The 13740-nt window shown below is 38.3% G+C and overlaps 4 protein-coding genes across 8 annotated transcripts; 2 read left to right on the top strand and 2 right to left on the bottom strand.

Moving 5' to 3' along the window:
• The first annotated feature begins 99 nt into the window (after window positions 1-99).
• LOC117219320 (BRISC and BRCA1-A complex member 1) lies at window positions 100-1587 on the top strand. Its single transcript, XM_033468386.2, has one exon. It carries the CDS (start codon window positions 441-443, stop codon window positions 1227-1229), a length of 789 nt encoding a protein of 262 aa, XP_033324277.1. The 5' UTR covers window positions 100-440; the 3' UTR covers window positions 1230-1587.
• A 412-nt stretch (window positions 1588-1999) lies between these two features.
• On the bottom strand, window positions 2000-8707 carry LOC117219317 (uncharacterized). Of its 2 annotated transcripts, XM_076518545.1 has the most exons (10): window positions 7191-8707; window positions 6101-6187; window positions 5745-6034; window positions 5222-5432; window positions 4832-5112; window positions 4632-4755; window positions 4320-4540; window positions 4033-4222; window positions 3120-3551; window positions 2000-2994 (listed from the first exon to the last, which is right to left on the bottom strand). In XM_076518545.1, the coding sequence occupies exons 2-10, from the start codon at window positions 6177-6179 to the stop codon at window positions 2603-2605; spliced, it is 2220 nt and encodes a 739-aa protein (XP_076374660.1). In that variant the 5' UTR covers window positions 6180-6187; window positions 7191-8707; the 3' UTR covers window positions 2000-2602. The 2 variants fall into 2 exon arrangements, with proteins under 2 accessions (XP_076374660.1, XP_033324267.2); XM_033468376.2 differs by having other exon boundaries at window positions 6101-8707.
• An 869-nt stretch (window positions 8708-9576) lies between these two features.
• On the top strand, window positions 9577-11692 carry LOC117219319 (SAC3 domain-containing protein 1). 2 transcript variants are annotated; one of them, XM_033468385.2, is made up of 7 exons: window positions 9577-9913; window positions 10033-10224; window positions 10322-10483; window positions 10597-10800; window positions 10873-11013; window positions 11113-11302; window positions 11465-11692. In XM_033468385.2, the coding sequence occupies exons 1-7, from the start codon at window positions 9855-9857 to the stop codon at window positions 11537-11539; spliced, it is 1023 nt and encodes a 340-aa protein (XP_033324276.2). In that variant the 5' UTR covers window positions 9577-9854; the 3' UTR covers window positions 11540-11692. The 2 variants fall into 2 exon arrangements, with proteins under 2 accessions (XP_033324276.2, XP_033324274.2); XM_033468383.2 differs by having other exon boundaries at window positions 10549-10800.
• MED4 (mediator complex subunit 4) lies at window positions 10834-13337 on the bottom strand. 3 transcript variants are annotated; one of them, XM_076518550.1, is made up of 5 exons: window positions 12857-12995; window positions 12188-12594; window positions 11984-12103; window positions 11698-11877; window positions 10834-11089 (listed from the first exon to the last, which is right to left on the bottom strand). In XM_076518550.1, exons 1-4 carry the CDS (start codon window positions 12922-12924, stop codon window positions 11708-11710), a joined length of 765 nt encoding a protein of 254 aa, XP_076374665.1. In that variant the 5' UTR covers window positions 12925-12995; the 3' UTR covers window positions 10834-11089; window positions 11698-11707. The 3 variants fall into 3 exon arrangements, with proteins under 3 accessions (XP_076374665.1, XP_033324279.1, XP_033324281.1); XM_033468388.2 differs by lacking the exon at window positions 10834-11089 and adding an exon at window positions 13197-13337 and having other exon boundaries at window positions 11171-11877; window positions 12857-12926; XM_033468390.2 differs by lacking the exons at window positions 10834-11089; window positions 12857-12995 and adding an exon at window positions 13197-13255 and having other exon boundaries at window positions 11171-11877.
• Window positions 13338-13740: the final 403 nt, after the last annotated feature.

The raw sequence follows: 13740 nt of genomic DNA, 5'->3' as shown, positions 1-13740 counted from the left end.
GTTAGTTAGAGGGTCTTCAATCATGCGTATGATAACAGCGCTGTTTGTCGATAGTGGCAATATTTTGAAACTTGTTACCAATTGTACCAATATGTAGTTCCAATGTCTACCGTTAGGTTTACAGATTCTTCGACTACTAGTCGAATACATACTCTACTTATTTACCGATACCGATCAGGTATGTTTCTGCGACATAGGTTATGTACAATATAAACAGCATAAGACAGTGTAAAAGTGTGAAAAGTGAAATCAATTGATTTTCCGTAAATGAGGTTAGACCATAAAACAAGTTTGAGCGAGAAATATATGTAGTTCGTACATATATATATATATATATATATATATTCGTCATTGCATCGATTAAAATCCAAACCGATTATTGACAATCGAGTCGCAGCGTACGACGTCTGTGACTTCGGAACAGGAGAAAGACATCGACAATGGACGACAGACCATCTTTTTCCGTTGAAAGCAACACATTTCTAGACAATCTTTCGGGAATTAATTTGCCGGAGAAGATTTTATTCGTGATCGACACTGTCAGAGAAAGGAATTCTACCCCTTTCAAATTTACCACAGGAGCTAAGTACACACCGCTGTTTATGATGAAACGGGTCGTGGAGCATTTTGTTTGTCTGAAATCAACTATTCAACGGAATCACGAGTACGCGCTAATGACTTTAAATTCTCAAGGTGCCGAGTGGATATGCGATTTTACTGGCAACGTCAAAAGTATAGTTAACCATTTGGATGGCATCGACGAGGAGATACCAGCAGACGAGTTACATACGTACGACCTTGGCCAGCTGTTTGAAAAGATACAGTCAAAAGTACCTTTGCCACCAAAGAAGCATACTAGTACCTCTCTTGCTACATTTGTCACTAGAGTAATTTTAATGTACTCTCGGTCCAACAACATACCAAAATTTCTAACCAGTAAAAAGTACTTTGATAATCTTACGGAGAACTGGTACTTCTTCATCGATGTGTTATATATACATGAACCTCCGTGCCCTGAGAATGTATGCGAAGAAATCTATGCTCAAATGGCAAAGTTAGATACAGCAAATTATTCGTACATATTAGAAGTTGGAAAAAATGCAGCAAAGTTGCACGATAATATGGCAAAATTACTGGCGCACCCCCTTCAAAGGCCATCGCAAAAGAATACTTGTTATACTCTTTATTCTCCGTCCAATATGCAAGACACATATACAAATGTCTCATAGTATGTTACAAATTGAAGTATTATCGCGTTTACCGATATCATTACTTTTCTTGTTATTATTGTTATTACTACTACTATTACTACTACTACTACTACTACTACTACTACTACTACTACTACTACTACTACTATTACTACTACTACCACTACTACTACTACTACTACTACTACTACTACTACTACTACTACTACTACTACTACTACTACTACTACTACTACTACTACCACCACTACTACTACTACTACTACTACTACTACCACTACTACAATTACTACTGGTACTATCACTACAATTATTTCCAGTAGTATTACAAATACTCTCGATGTATATAAAAAATAAAAATTTTAATTTAATTTAATTACTGTTTGTTTACACAGTCAACGCTTTGTCAGATCTATTTTAAGAAAAGTTTGCGAATATGGATAGTAAAGAAAATTGAAATCGAGTACAAAATCTGTTGGCTAGGGATTTTACAAAGTCACAGTAGCGCAGTTCTTGTCTTGTGCAGTTCTTTTGAAACAGTTTTTTTGTAAGTCTGTATCTCCACTACTTTTTCAACATTTCGGATCACCACACCTTTTTTTTATACCTTAACCATCGGAACTCCTCGATCCCTAAAATTAAAGAAATCAGTGTTTTAACGAGCATCGTGCTTTCTTCTTTCTTCTTCCATTTTTGTATAACCGTTAATATCATCTATATCTAATTTAACTCAATGTTTAATCATTTTAAACATATTTGGTTCGTTGTAAATAAAATACGCATACAAGTGTACAAAAAGAAGAAATTTATTTATATGTATAATAAATACATGTTGCGTATTCAAACGTTTCACATTCGTTATAGTTATCGTTATCGTTATCGGACACCGCACGAAAAGACTACCGCAACGCGCGCTGATCTCAATATACATACAATATAAAATATACAATATACAGACGTACACACATTTATGTACCTATATATCTGTATGTATACGCGATGATAATAATAATACTAGTATTAATAATAATGATAATATCACAGCATAAAAATTACATGTAAATTATATCGCGATATAAGCGAAAATACAATTAAAACCCGTATGACATATGACTATGATAATTCTATATTCTGTATACATGATACATGTGTACGTGTACACTTGTGTAACGAGAAAAAACGGTAATACTGCAGAGTAGACTATATGTATGTATAGACTGTAGAATCGTGAAGTAAATTTTAAACCTCCGATTCGAAATAATAACATGTTTCTACTTAAACATTTATCGATGCATTATCGATAGAGCGAAACGAGAGATATTGAAATCCAGGTGTAAATTACATCGACTCGTGTATGTAATTATATCCATTATAGGCATTAGAATCGAATGCTAATAATATTCAAGTATAGGAACAGTGGCAATGAAAATACAGAAACAAAGTAAGAGATACGAAACGACTAAAGTGCGCGTCGAGGAAGAGATTCGTAATGTTCTTAGAACTTGAGCAAATAGTTCCACCAATTGTTGCATTCTGTTATCGGTGATTTCATTGATCGCGACGTTCGATGGTTCTCGCGTTCGATTCTTCATGGTACTCGAAGAAACAATATTCGAGTCGTTTCGTTCTACTTGTTGTTGGCCGTTCTTTTCCGTTCGCCAATTACCACAATACGGAAAGTTAGGCGGTACCGGGGGCATATCTTCGTCATTTCCAACTTTAAAAACCAACGACATTCCGACCTCGGCGTGAAATTCGATATGACAGTGGAACAACCAATAACCTGATCGAAACCAACAGAACGATCAGAACAAACAGGAAAATATTATAATTCTAATAGATTTTTTAAATATGTATCGCGCAGGAAGAGGAATGATATTGTAGAGAGTAGAAAATGGACACACGTACCTGGATTATTGGCATAAAATCGTATAATAGTGTAACCACCGTCTGGTACGGTGACGGTATCTTTTAAAGGAGCACGATCGAGGTTTCTGCGTATCAAACCTTGTTCATCCAATTTCTTGACAACCTCGGCCGTGACATTTCTACCAATCCTTTCCATCGCGATCACGCGAAACTGATATCCGTGCAGATGAAACGGATGATTCGCATCGTAAGCAAAACCTTCGTCTACTAAAATCACCTCCACCACGGTTCCGAGTTTGACCCGAAGAACGTGGGTACAGGCACAATAGTACTTTTTGCATCCTTGAACGGTACTCTCGTTACAGAATTGATTCTGGTCTATGATATCCCGCTGAGGCAGTAGAGGAACGGATGGCAGCTTCATCGAGATGTGATTCAATTGTGGAGTGAGAACTCGCTTGGTTTCTTTAACTAGAAAACAAGTTGTTTACGATACTATATGCTATACTACATATGTATGTACATATACAGTGGCCCACAAAAGTGTTCGTACACCGTTTAAAACGCAATAACTTTTTCAAAACTGAGCTGTACGCGTTGAATTTAGTTTTAGACGATAGAGGGACCAGTCTACTAAACGATGGCTAAAAAGCTTTTGTTTTAATTTTGCTATTACTTGGAATGAAAAGAAAAAAAAACGAGAAAAACCTCGTTTTTTAAACCTTTTTATCCGAGCCTATAACGAAAATGAAAAAAATACGTGCTGAAAATTTGATTTTGTTGACATTCCAAGTAATAGCAAAATTAAAAAGAAAAAGCATTTTAGTCATCGTGTAGTAGGCTTGTCCCTCTATCGTCTAAAAAAAATTCAAGTCACTTCAAGTCACGCATCACTAAATGTTGCTAAAGAGGTACGTTTTGTACGTTGTACGTTGTACGCGTGTGTACGTACCTTGATCGAAGCCATACAAGCCGCTACGATGGAAATGTGGATTGTCTTTCTTGTAAAAATCATAAGTGATGTAAAATTGATAATCCGGCTCGAGAATATTCGATGGATCGTTTTCATCCTTCGCTCTCAGCAGTGGCACACTGATGCTACTACTATTCCTTTCTGTGCCCTCGTTCAAACCGTTTATTCTCTGCAAAAAGGATGCGCGTGTGACGCGTTATGCTCTAAAACGATTTCGATTTCGATTTCGATTTCAATTTCGAAAGCCGCACTCAGAAATCTCATACCTTGTCCAGCCGATCGTTCGGTTCGCGTTCGTAAGCAACTTTACCTTTAGGATCTTGTTCGATCGCGCGATCGTATCGTAATATGCCAACTTGAAAAGCTTTCGTGAATCTTTCATCGCAATCCATTAATCCTCGAACTCGAATCCAATAATTGTCTATACTCTGGTTCGCATCGATGACAAAGTCGAATCTTTCGCCTGCATAGCTTACCAAACTTTTTCCTGGAAGAAATGTTCTTGTTTTCAAACGCGATTCGTGTCACGTTTCTTTTCTATAATATTACATATGTACAATGTATGCGGATTTCCGTACCCTGGACCGGTTCGATGTCGCGACCGTCCGAACTGATCACGGTCATTATGTGATCATCGATGGACAACTCGATCGGACAATTGAGAAACTCTGCGTTGATCAGTCGAAATCTATACCTAGTATTCTGCAAAACAAATTGTACTACGTAATACGGACGAAATCACGATGCAAGTTTCTCCGCAGTGTTTAGCTTGCTTTACCTGCTTGACGACAAACGTTGCCAAAGGCATTGCAGCGGAAGCGTTGTTTTTATCGTTCGAACCAGTCGTGAAACGACCCAGCCCATTGATCAGTATATTTGGCGGTTTGTTGTCTCCGCCGGCATAGTGATGACTTAAAAATTTATCGATTCCTAATTCATGGGTCCAATCCAAGATCAATAGGACGTGTTCGTCGACGTCGTACAGATTCTTATGCCAGTTTATTATCGCAGGCGTACGAACGATCAATGGACCAAACACGCCATCGCCTCGTTGGAAACCTAAAAGAGCAAGAGAAAGCGGCAGAGAGAGAGAGAGAGAGAGAGAGAGAGAGATTATTTAGGTATAGAATAGGATCGGCGTGGAACAAATTCACATTTGCAAGAATACCTAAATGCGAATGCCAGAAATGCGTGCCTGCCTCCGTAGCCAGATAGTCGTATCGAAAACTCGATCCTGGTGGAATTGGACATTGAGACACGTACGGAACTCCGTCCATGTACGGTGTTTTCACGTGATGTTGACCGTGCCAGTGCATCGTGGTACTCTCGGAATGCAGTAAATTGATTACATCGACTATTATTCTATCGCCTTTGCACACCTATGGACAAACAGATGCAATTTCGACACATCTGCAAACCCCAAGTGCTAGCATATGGGAGAGTCGAGCTCCGAGTACCATTAATCCTACGTCCGCGTTCGTGCCAAGATGCTTCACCTCTTGGCAATACATACCGACAGTATCGGTATCGAGCTCGCGGAATAACCGATCGGCGATCGCCGTCGAGTTTGCCCGATTTTAGGGGAGATTTCAGTTTTCATAGAACTATTTTCATTTCAACAGCAAACAGTTACAAGATCTTGCTTCGAACTCGTTGCTTCTCGCGTATTTATTACAAAGATTCGTACACACCTCGATACGCGGTCCTGGCATTTGTCGATTGACCACCAAAATTGATCTTCCGACGCCGTCGGCCGGAACGCAGTGCATCCGAAAACAATCGGTAACGTTAAATGGACAATCGTAGCACGCTTTGCTCATCGTGTGATAAGCCTCTAGCTTGAAAATATAGTGACATTCCATCGGCGGAGCTCCGTCTTCGCAATTTCGTCGACAAGGATGTTCCCTCGAATCCAATTCATCTGCCGCAACCGGAGTGACACGGTCGAGTTTGAAATCGTCCGGTGTCGTAATCGTCATTTCTAAAATCAGCAACAATTCGCATAGAAAGGATTGCACGATTATTAAATATTATCGCATCCACTCACCGCATATACACACTCGGTGCAGTAGAATAGCAATTTGAATTGAAAGCTGCGCGATACTTTGCCTCGATCGATTCGACATCCTGTAATCTGCAAATCACCCAAGCCCAAGATTCAGCTACCTCGGAGCCCTAATAGCTTCGGATCGCGGATAATAAGAATTCAATGGACGTCGCTGGTTTCTTTGAATTGTCAATCGGTGAGAAAGACGCGACACGGCTGTGGTTGCTGCTACCGCGATGAAAATTCTTCGCCGATGGAGGAAATTGTATGTACAGTAGAATACGAATATCGAATACTGTTAAGCGTAGCGTTGCCCAATAAGAGGAACAATGCGTGTCAATAAGTGGGAAACAGAAGCGCTTATCTAATCTGGATGTCGCGAAAAAAAGAACGTTTAGCAAATGAGCATATAAGATCTGAACGTATTTCGCGTTTCGCGTTTCGCGTTTCGTGTTTCGTGTTTCACATTTCAAGGTACACCCGAAATTTTCTTTGTACATCTACGAGTATCCGATCCGTTTTTCTCACGGCCGCGAAATTTCTGCTCGCGCGAACAATCAAATTGTTCGAGAGAGCTCGCGCTTCTGTCTACTCGCACGTAGGTCCATACACGTGTACGTGTAACGTGTGAATTACAGATTAAAGATTAGACTAGACGTTGGAGATACACAGGAAAGTCTTTTTGTTTTTAAATGTTGTTTCTTTTTCGTATTTGATTCTCATCGTTGCATGCTGCACCGTTTTACGATGAGACGGTAGAGAATCTGGTTTAATTGTCATTAACTAAATATCGCCTTCATCTTCTTGTTCCTATTTTCATATCCTAGTTTCTATAAGCAAAACGAAAAGACTTTCAGAAATGACGGGGTACTCCGAATAATCACGAGGAGGGAAACTACCACCACAAAACTGTAAACTTTAGACTTTCGATTTTAGACAGAATTAAGCGGTTTCAACAGCGTCGTAGTCCTAGGTCTCGGTGACGAATCATTTCTTCCAAAAGCAAAAATTTCGTCACGGCGAAGCGATACACGTTGCGCGATTCTACTATTCTATCATTTCTTATTAACGTAGAACTTTGAATATTTACTAGTTTTCAAAGACACCACAGATAATCCAACGATCGAACAGAATGAAACTCTGAATCGAAGCGAAGCGGCTGAGTACGTATAATCCTTTGGGATTTCTTCGTCGTTGTCGTTAACGTTGCAGATGTCGTACTTTCTTTGCCGAGTTAAACGTTACGATGTTCGCCGCTCGATCTTTCGTTTTCTCGTATTAGCGCGCGGCTATGAAAAATCAACGGTGTTTTAAGAAAGACTGAATCGATGCAGCGCCATCCGTTTCTCTATACAGGAATTCCCTGGAGGTCACGCGTGCCCCACGAATCGCCACCGGTCCTCTTACTTTACCCGATTATCGTACATGTACAAACAATCGCGTACAGGTAACGTCACTCGTTCATCATCGTATCAAGGGAATCCCCATAGCCGTATTCGAACAGTGTTCGTTGTTTCTTGTCTCTCGATTAGTAATTGCCTTATTATTATTATCAATTCAATGATTATGTTACGCATGTTACGCGTTACGTATCCTTTGCAATAAGCGTATTTCAAACGCATCATTTTCTCTGTTCGCATCGTTTTCCGTTTAGATCTGTACACATAATAAATCATTTCAGTAGCTATTTCTCTTCGAATTTTCTCATGTATCGATCGTTGGCGTCGCCGCAACGATACCGATAAATTACTCCGTTTTACATTCTACGATTATACAAATATACTAAATATAAATAGAAATACAAATACTAATATGTATAATAGTCGAGTACGCGTGTACCTGTACACGTACGTCTCTATCTAAATAGCAACAGTCAAGATTCTGAGAAAGATTTTTCAACGGGAATGGATCGCGTCACGGTTTTTCCGGTACCATTACACGTGACTCGATCGTTATACTGGTTTCTCAATTTCCGCAATGCATAATTAATAATTTAACGTCGCGATCGAAAGATACGATTTACAAGATAAATTAAAATCTCGATGTACAACTTTGCTAGAAAACCTTATTGTCAGACATTTTCATTCAACACTCTCAAATTATATGCTTCGTGTATAACTGTAACTGTAACTGTAACTGTTACCGTGTTACCGTGTTACCGTGTTACTGTAACCAAAGGTGTCGCGTATCTTTCGTACTGGTTTCAGTAATTATGTTGCTCGCGGAACAGGTACGAAGGAAGGTCAACGAGAATACAGTAAAACCATATTGGCTAAACTAGTCATTTATCGTAATTATGTTATCTGACAATCGGTGCACACGATCGAATCATGCAACATCTGCAAGCAGTACGACTTGTATAACACAAAAATCTGGGACATGGGGCATGTCGAAACGGCTTATCTTAGAACCGAGCAGCTCGGATCAGATAGGTCTAGCCGTGGTTAAACAGAAGAAGAAGGAAAACTGAAGAAATGTAGCTTTGACTTTACGTAAGATCATTAACCTTTGCGTAATAACCGAGTTGACGAAGATGACAACGCATCGTTTGCCATCGTGCAAGTTGTACACAAGGACGCGTGAAAACGTTTCCCTTCTACCGACTACTGTATCAGCACACGCGCGTCAGTGCATATTGTATTATTTTTCCGTTCACGCCATAATACTATTACGTATGTATGTATTTGAACAGGTGTATATATGTGTATATATATACATATAATAAAATAAACTATTGTTTTTATTTGTTGCAGAGCATGCAACCGGTTCAGTTAATTAATAGTGACACTTTTTAATATGGATTAACAATAGTTTATTTTATTGTAAACTCATCATGAATGTACGTGTGCCAATATAAATTCATAAACTTGACACGTACTTACGCATACACGTTCAACCGCATATTTTTCCGGTGACATCAACATGGTTTCGGTTGTCATGACTGCGTCGATTCGTAATCTCCGCGTTTCAAAGTCAGCTTACCTGCTTTCTGCCTACTGCTTATTTACTAAAGTTATAGTACCTTGCTTTCATTAGCTCCGCGCACTCGGAGGATCGCGAACATTGGATCCGCATTATTTTCGATCGGTGATTCTAATCTCCGGAACGAGAGATTCCGTGGTCGAGATGTTTCATGGTTGAGAAATTTAGTCGTTCGTTCAAATATTCGGTCCTTGTAATATTTGCTTGTTCAGATTATTCGGAAAACGGAAAGAAAACAGCGGCGATGGAAGGATACGCTTCGCACGCGAAATACGAATAATAAATATGAGAACCTCGTTTGCACGTATCCTGATACTTTATAAAATTTTAACTTGACGCGATCTATAACGTAATTTTTCAATAAATTAAATTGCTGTTAAATTTATATTTTCACTTTCATCGTTCGCATATGTGCGTCCAATGAATTTGTGGCTTCCAAATCATGAAGCTTGTCGCAATGCAAAGGAGATATGTATACAGAATACTCGATTCTTACTAACTGTAAGGAGATTAAATTTCTGAAATATCGGTAACGATGATCGCGACACGGAAATGGTAATAATGATGGTAACGGAGCTTCCGAAGCCCCATTTTTTCGTAGCAAAATAATACATAATAATACGTAGTCTGTGGCTCTATCATCTACATGCATCTACCCCATCTACTGTTACTATCTGCTCTATTATCTACGGACTAGGGGCAGGCATGGACATAACACTATCAAAGTGAAAACAAAAATTTCGAATTTGGATAGTGTTACGCATAAATAAAAATGACTGAATTGATACAAGGACGGTGTTTGTTGATGTGCCCAGAAAGGGAACGTTGTATGTAAGTTACAAGCGGTATTCCACAAGTAGCATTGTTATCAATGTTTACAGTTTCCAAATTTAACCGATACTCTATGAATGTTATGAATATAAAGATTTTATTAATTTGTCATTTAAAAGGAGAGAGAGAAAAGGTTTGCTGCACAGATTCGAAATTGATGAGAATACGAAAACCTCTCGGCAACCAAAAGCTGATCCTATGAAAACTGTGAAATGTTTTGGTCGTCCAGCGGCCGGGTTGGTTATGACAGATCCAAGTCAATTACGTCCGGCAGCTGTATTACTGTCAACCATTAGATATTTGTTTACCAAGTACGATCAACTTTGAAATATTCATTTCTATTCTCCATTATATTATCGGTTCCCTTTTTGTCTTTCTTTTCCTTTTATAGAGTTACACGTGTTTCAGAGTAGCTACACGAACAGATGTCGATTGGATAGCGATATATGACTTTCTGTTCGATCGTCTAAGAGCAGTCAGACAAGATGTTGCCATTCAAAGAATAGACGTTGCCTCGAGTATTTCAATCTTCGAACCTATCGTTCGATTTCTGATCTATTCTACGCAAAGGTATAATCATATTTGTTGTCTGTCCTTGGTATCGAATTGCCGACTTGTTTAGAAAACAATTGCAGGCTGTGCGATCGAAATATCTCTGAATTTGATACAACCATTAATAATAGACACCTTTTCGAATGTATATCGCACCTACTAATTCTATACGACCAATGGGATCAAAAAGTTCGTACATCGGATATCTCCGATATCTCTATGGAGCAACTAAAACTAGATAATAATCGCGAGCAAATGGAAGCAGCATATATACTTTTAAATATGGGTAATGTCGAAGCTTTAACAAGAGCACTGACGCTTCCTCTTTGTCTCAGGTACGATAAAAATACGCTCGACACGTTTCTAAATAGATGACAAGCTTCGTTACTTTATTCGCTTCTTTACAGAAAATCCGCAAATGTTCAATTATCGATGAAGATATCATTTGCCTGGTATTTAAAAAATTACGCTCGCTTATGCAGCTTAATTGCACGACTTCCCCCATTATTGATGTGCACAGCTATGATCAATATGACGAACATCAGAAGGTGCATTATATGTACCATAAACTATTATCAGTCATATATTTAATCTCTTTCGCATCTGGGGTACTTGTTCAATAATCTAAAAACAATTTTTGCTTTTAGAACAACATTGAAAATCATGAGTTCAGGATATAATAGTAAAGTACTCACGTTCCCAGGATTAAAATTACAACAACTTTTATTGTACAGAGACATAGAGACAGTTCTAGCAGATTGCGAATTGCATGATCAAACGTCTGTCGACCAGAATATACTGTTTCAAAAAGCTACATTCAGAGAAGCCGCAGGATCGGTAGGTGAAAATATTTATTTCCACAATAGAAAATTACCAAGGAATTTCTATTTTTTGTAGTTCTTACTGTCGAGGCTTTCTATAATCAGCCTTCAACAGTAAGAATTATACGATGTGTGGCCGTGAAAGTCTCAAATCTTTGAAATCTATTTTCTATTTTAGAAGAATTCAGCGATATATTATACTCGGCAAATTATGCATGATTTTCTACCGTCTATTCTCCTGGAGTCTGTGTAAAGAGTTGTAAAGAATCATAAAGAATTGCAAATAATCGTATCGCAGGAAAATTATGTGTGTGAACAACACCAAGAGTATACGAACGTTCATAAATTAAACATTTCAAATGTAGCGGTAACGTGTAGTCAGTAAAAAAATTTATTCCTACGATAACATACAATGTTTAGTTTACTGCGAGTCACTCGACGAACTGCTCGAAGAATCTGTCGACATAACTTCAACATCTTCGGTTTCTTGTTTGTGAGTATTCATTGCTACGCTACCTTGTCCGCTAACCGACAAATGGATTTCACCGGACGGATGCCAAGCGAATTGATTAGCCTGCGACACCGGTGGTTCTGAAATAACAAATCAGGCGCGATCGATTCTATCATATTTTACATGTGACGATAATATTTAATCGCTTCCTCCTCTTCAAATTCAAATTGATCTTGTTGCACGCACCTCCTACAGGATGCCCAGTTCTATGCAAATCCGATGATATTCCAGGATGTGAACCCAGCATTTGACCGTTTAGAGGAAGATCGCTCAATCGTCCGAGATATCCTAATCTCATTTCAATATCTGCAACAAGCACGCTCACTCAGGGTTGTTCGACGCTTGAGCAAAACTGCAGGAAACGGAAATGCAAGTTTAAGAAATTATTACCTGTCGGGTACGGTCTTCTAGGATCCCCTTGTTGCCACGTTAATGGAGCACAAATGGCATTCGATGCGCTTATTCTATGCGCATACTTGATCAGTTCCTCCGAGGGAACAGGTCGTTTATTGGCACGAGCGATCGATTGTAATTTCTGTTTGGCTTGATAAATGGCTGTAGCTAAAATTTGTTCAGCTTCTTTCAATTGCCGCTGTAGTTGTCGAATATCTTGATCTTGTCTTTCAACTTCTGCTCTAAGAGCATCCATCTTCAGATTAATTTTTGCCTGTTCATCTGCACGATTCAGAGTTGCTTTCAATTCATTGTCCTTAGCTATCAACAATTCGGTTAACTGTGCATGCTCTTCGCTCGACAGTTTCAAAGGCTTTTGAGCTATTGTATTTTCAATCATTTCTCTAAAACATTACAACATTATAATACATTAAACTACAATATAGATACGTTCATTTAGCAGACTACTCGTTTGTCTCATCACATTTTTCTAGGTCAGACTCTACTTAACCAGTAAGTATACTGTTGACATAAAGTTTTTGTTTACCAAATTAGACATCACTTTCTTTTCTTTCATCTTTTTTTCTAACAAAAATCTCTACCGTGAATCCGACGTATTATTTTCTGAGAAAGAGTTATGTCTGAGTAGAATTTTCTTTTTCTTACTTTGCTATCAGTTCGATGTCGTCTATAAGTGACAACAAAACCTCCCTCGTACTCTTACCGGATGCCATTTCTTTGACAATAAATAGAAAAAATTGACTTATTCAAGCTGTCAAGAATGCGAATTCGTAAACAATATCGTATGAATATCAATATCATATACAATAATTCGTTTACAAATAATCCAGGAACACAACCTTTAACATATTTAATGGATAATCAAACCATATTGATAGAAAATACAAATTAATTATAGCACACTATAATAACACACTACATATGTGTATGTATAATACTTTTCATTGAAACAACATCAACAACATATATTGTACGAGTGTACGACCTGTATTTTTTTTGCTCTGATTGACTGACGATTCACTACTGAGACAGGATCCATTACGGATTGAATGTGCAATAAAATGGTGGGGATGTGCGCGCTAGCTTAGAGAGTAAGAAAAGCGTACAGGAGTAGGTTATATTACTGTACAATTAGTTAACCAAACTTCAAAGAGCAATTTTTCATAACATTATGTATCAGTAAAAAGAGCAATTGTTTAAGCCAGGGCTCGGAATTAATTGCACATGACAGAAACGGAGCATTTTCGGAGATTGCTCTTAAATATGATGCAAGAGAGATCTTACAAAAGGGATCTACGAAAATGCTCTGACTCTGTCATGTGCAGTATTTATGCGAATTAAAGTTTGTTCTCCATTTTGGCAACTATGAACGGCACGGGCTCCTCGGTCCATATATATTTATTTATCAAATTTATTGTTTATTGATAAAATTGTCGCTCGTGGGAGATTGAGCAGTTAGAGTTACATGGAAAAGCACGTTTTATGCATTATTTCAGAAATTTTGTGTGAAATTGAAGGTCTCCAACCTT

Source organism: Megalopta genalis, chromosome 2, assembly GCF_051020955.1.
Source record: "Megalopta genalis isolate 19385.01 chromosome 2, iyMegGena1_principal, whole genome shotgun sequence".
NCBI lineage: Eukaryota > Metazoa > Arthropoda > Insecta > Hymenoptera > Halictidae > Megalopta > Megalopta genalis.
Note: the sequence above shows the minus strand (reverse complement) of the source record. Positions and strands in the feature narration are given on the sequence as shown.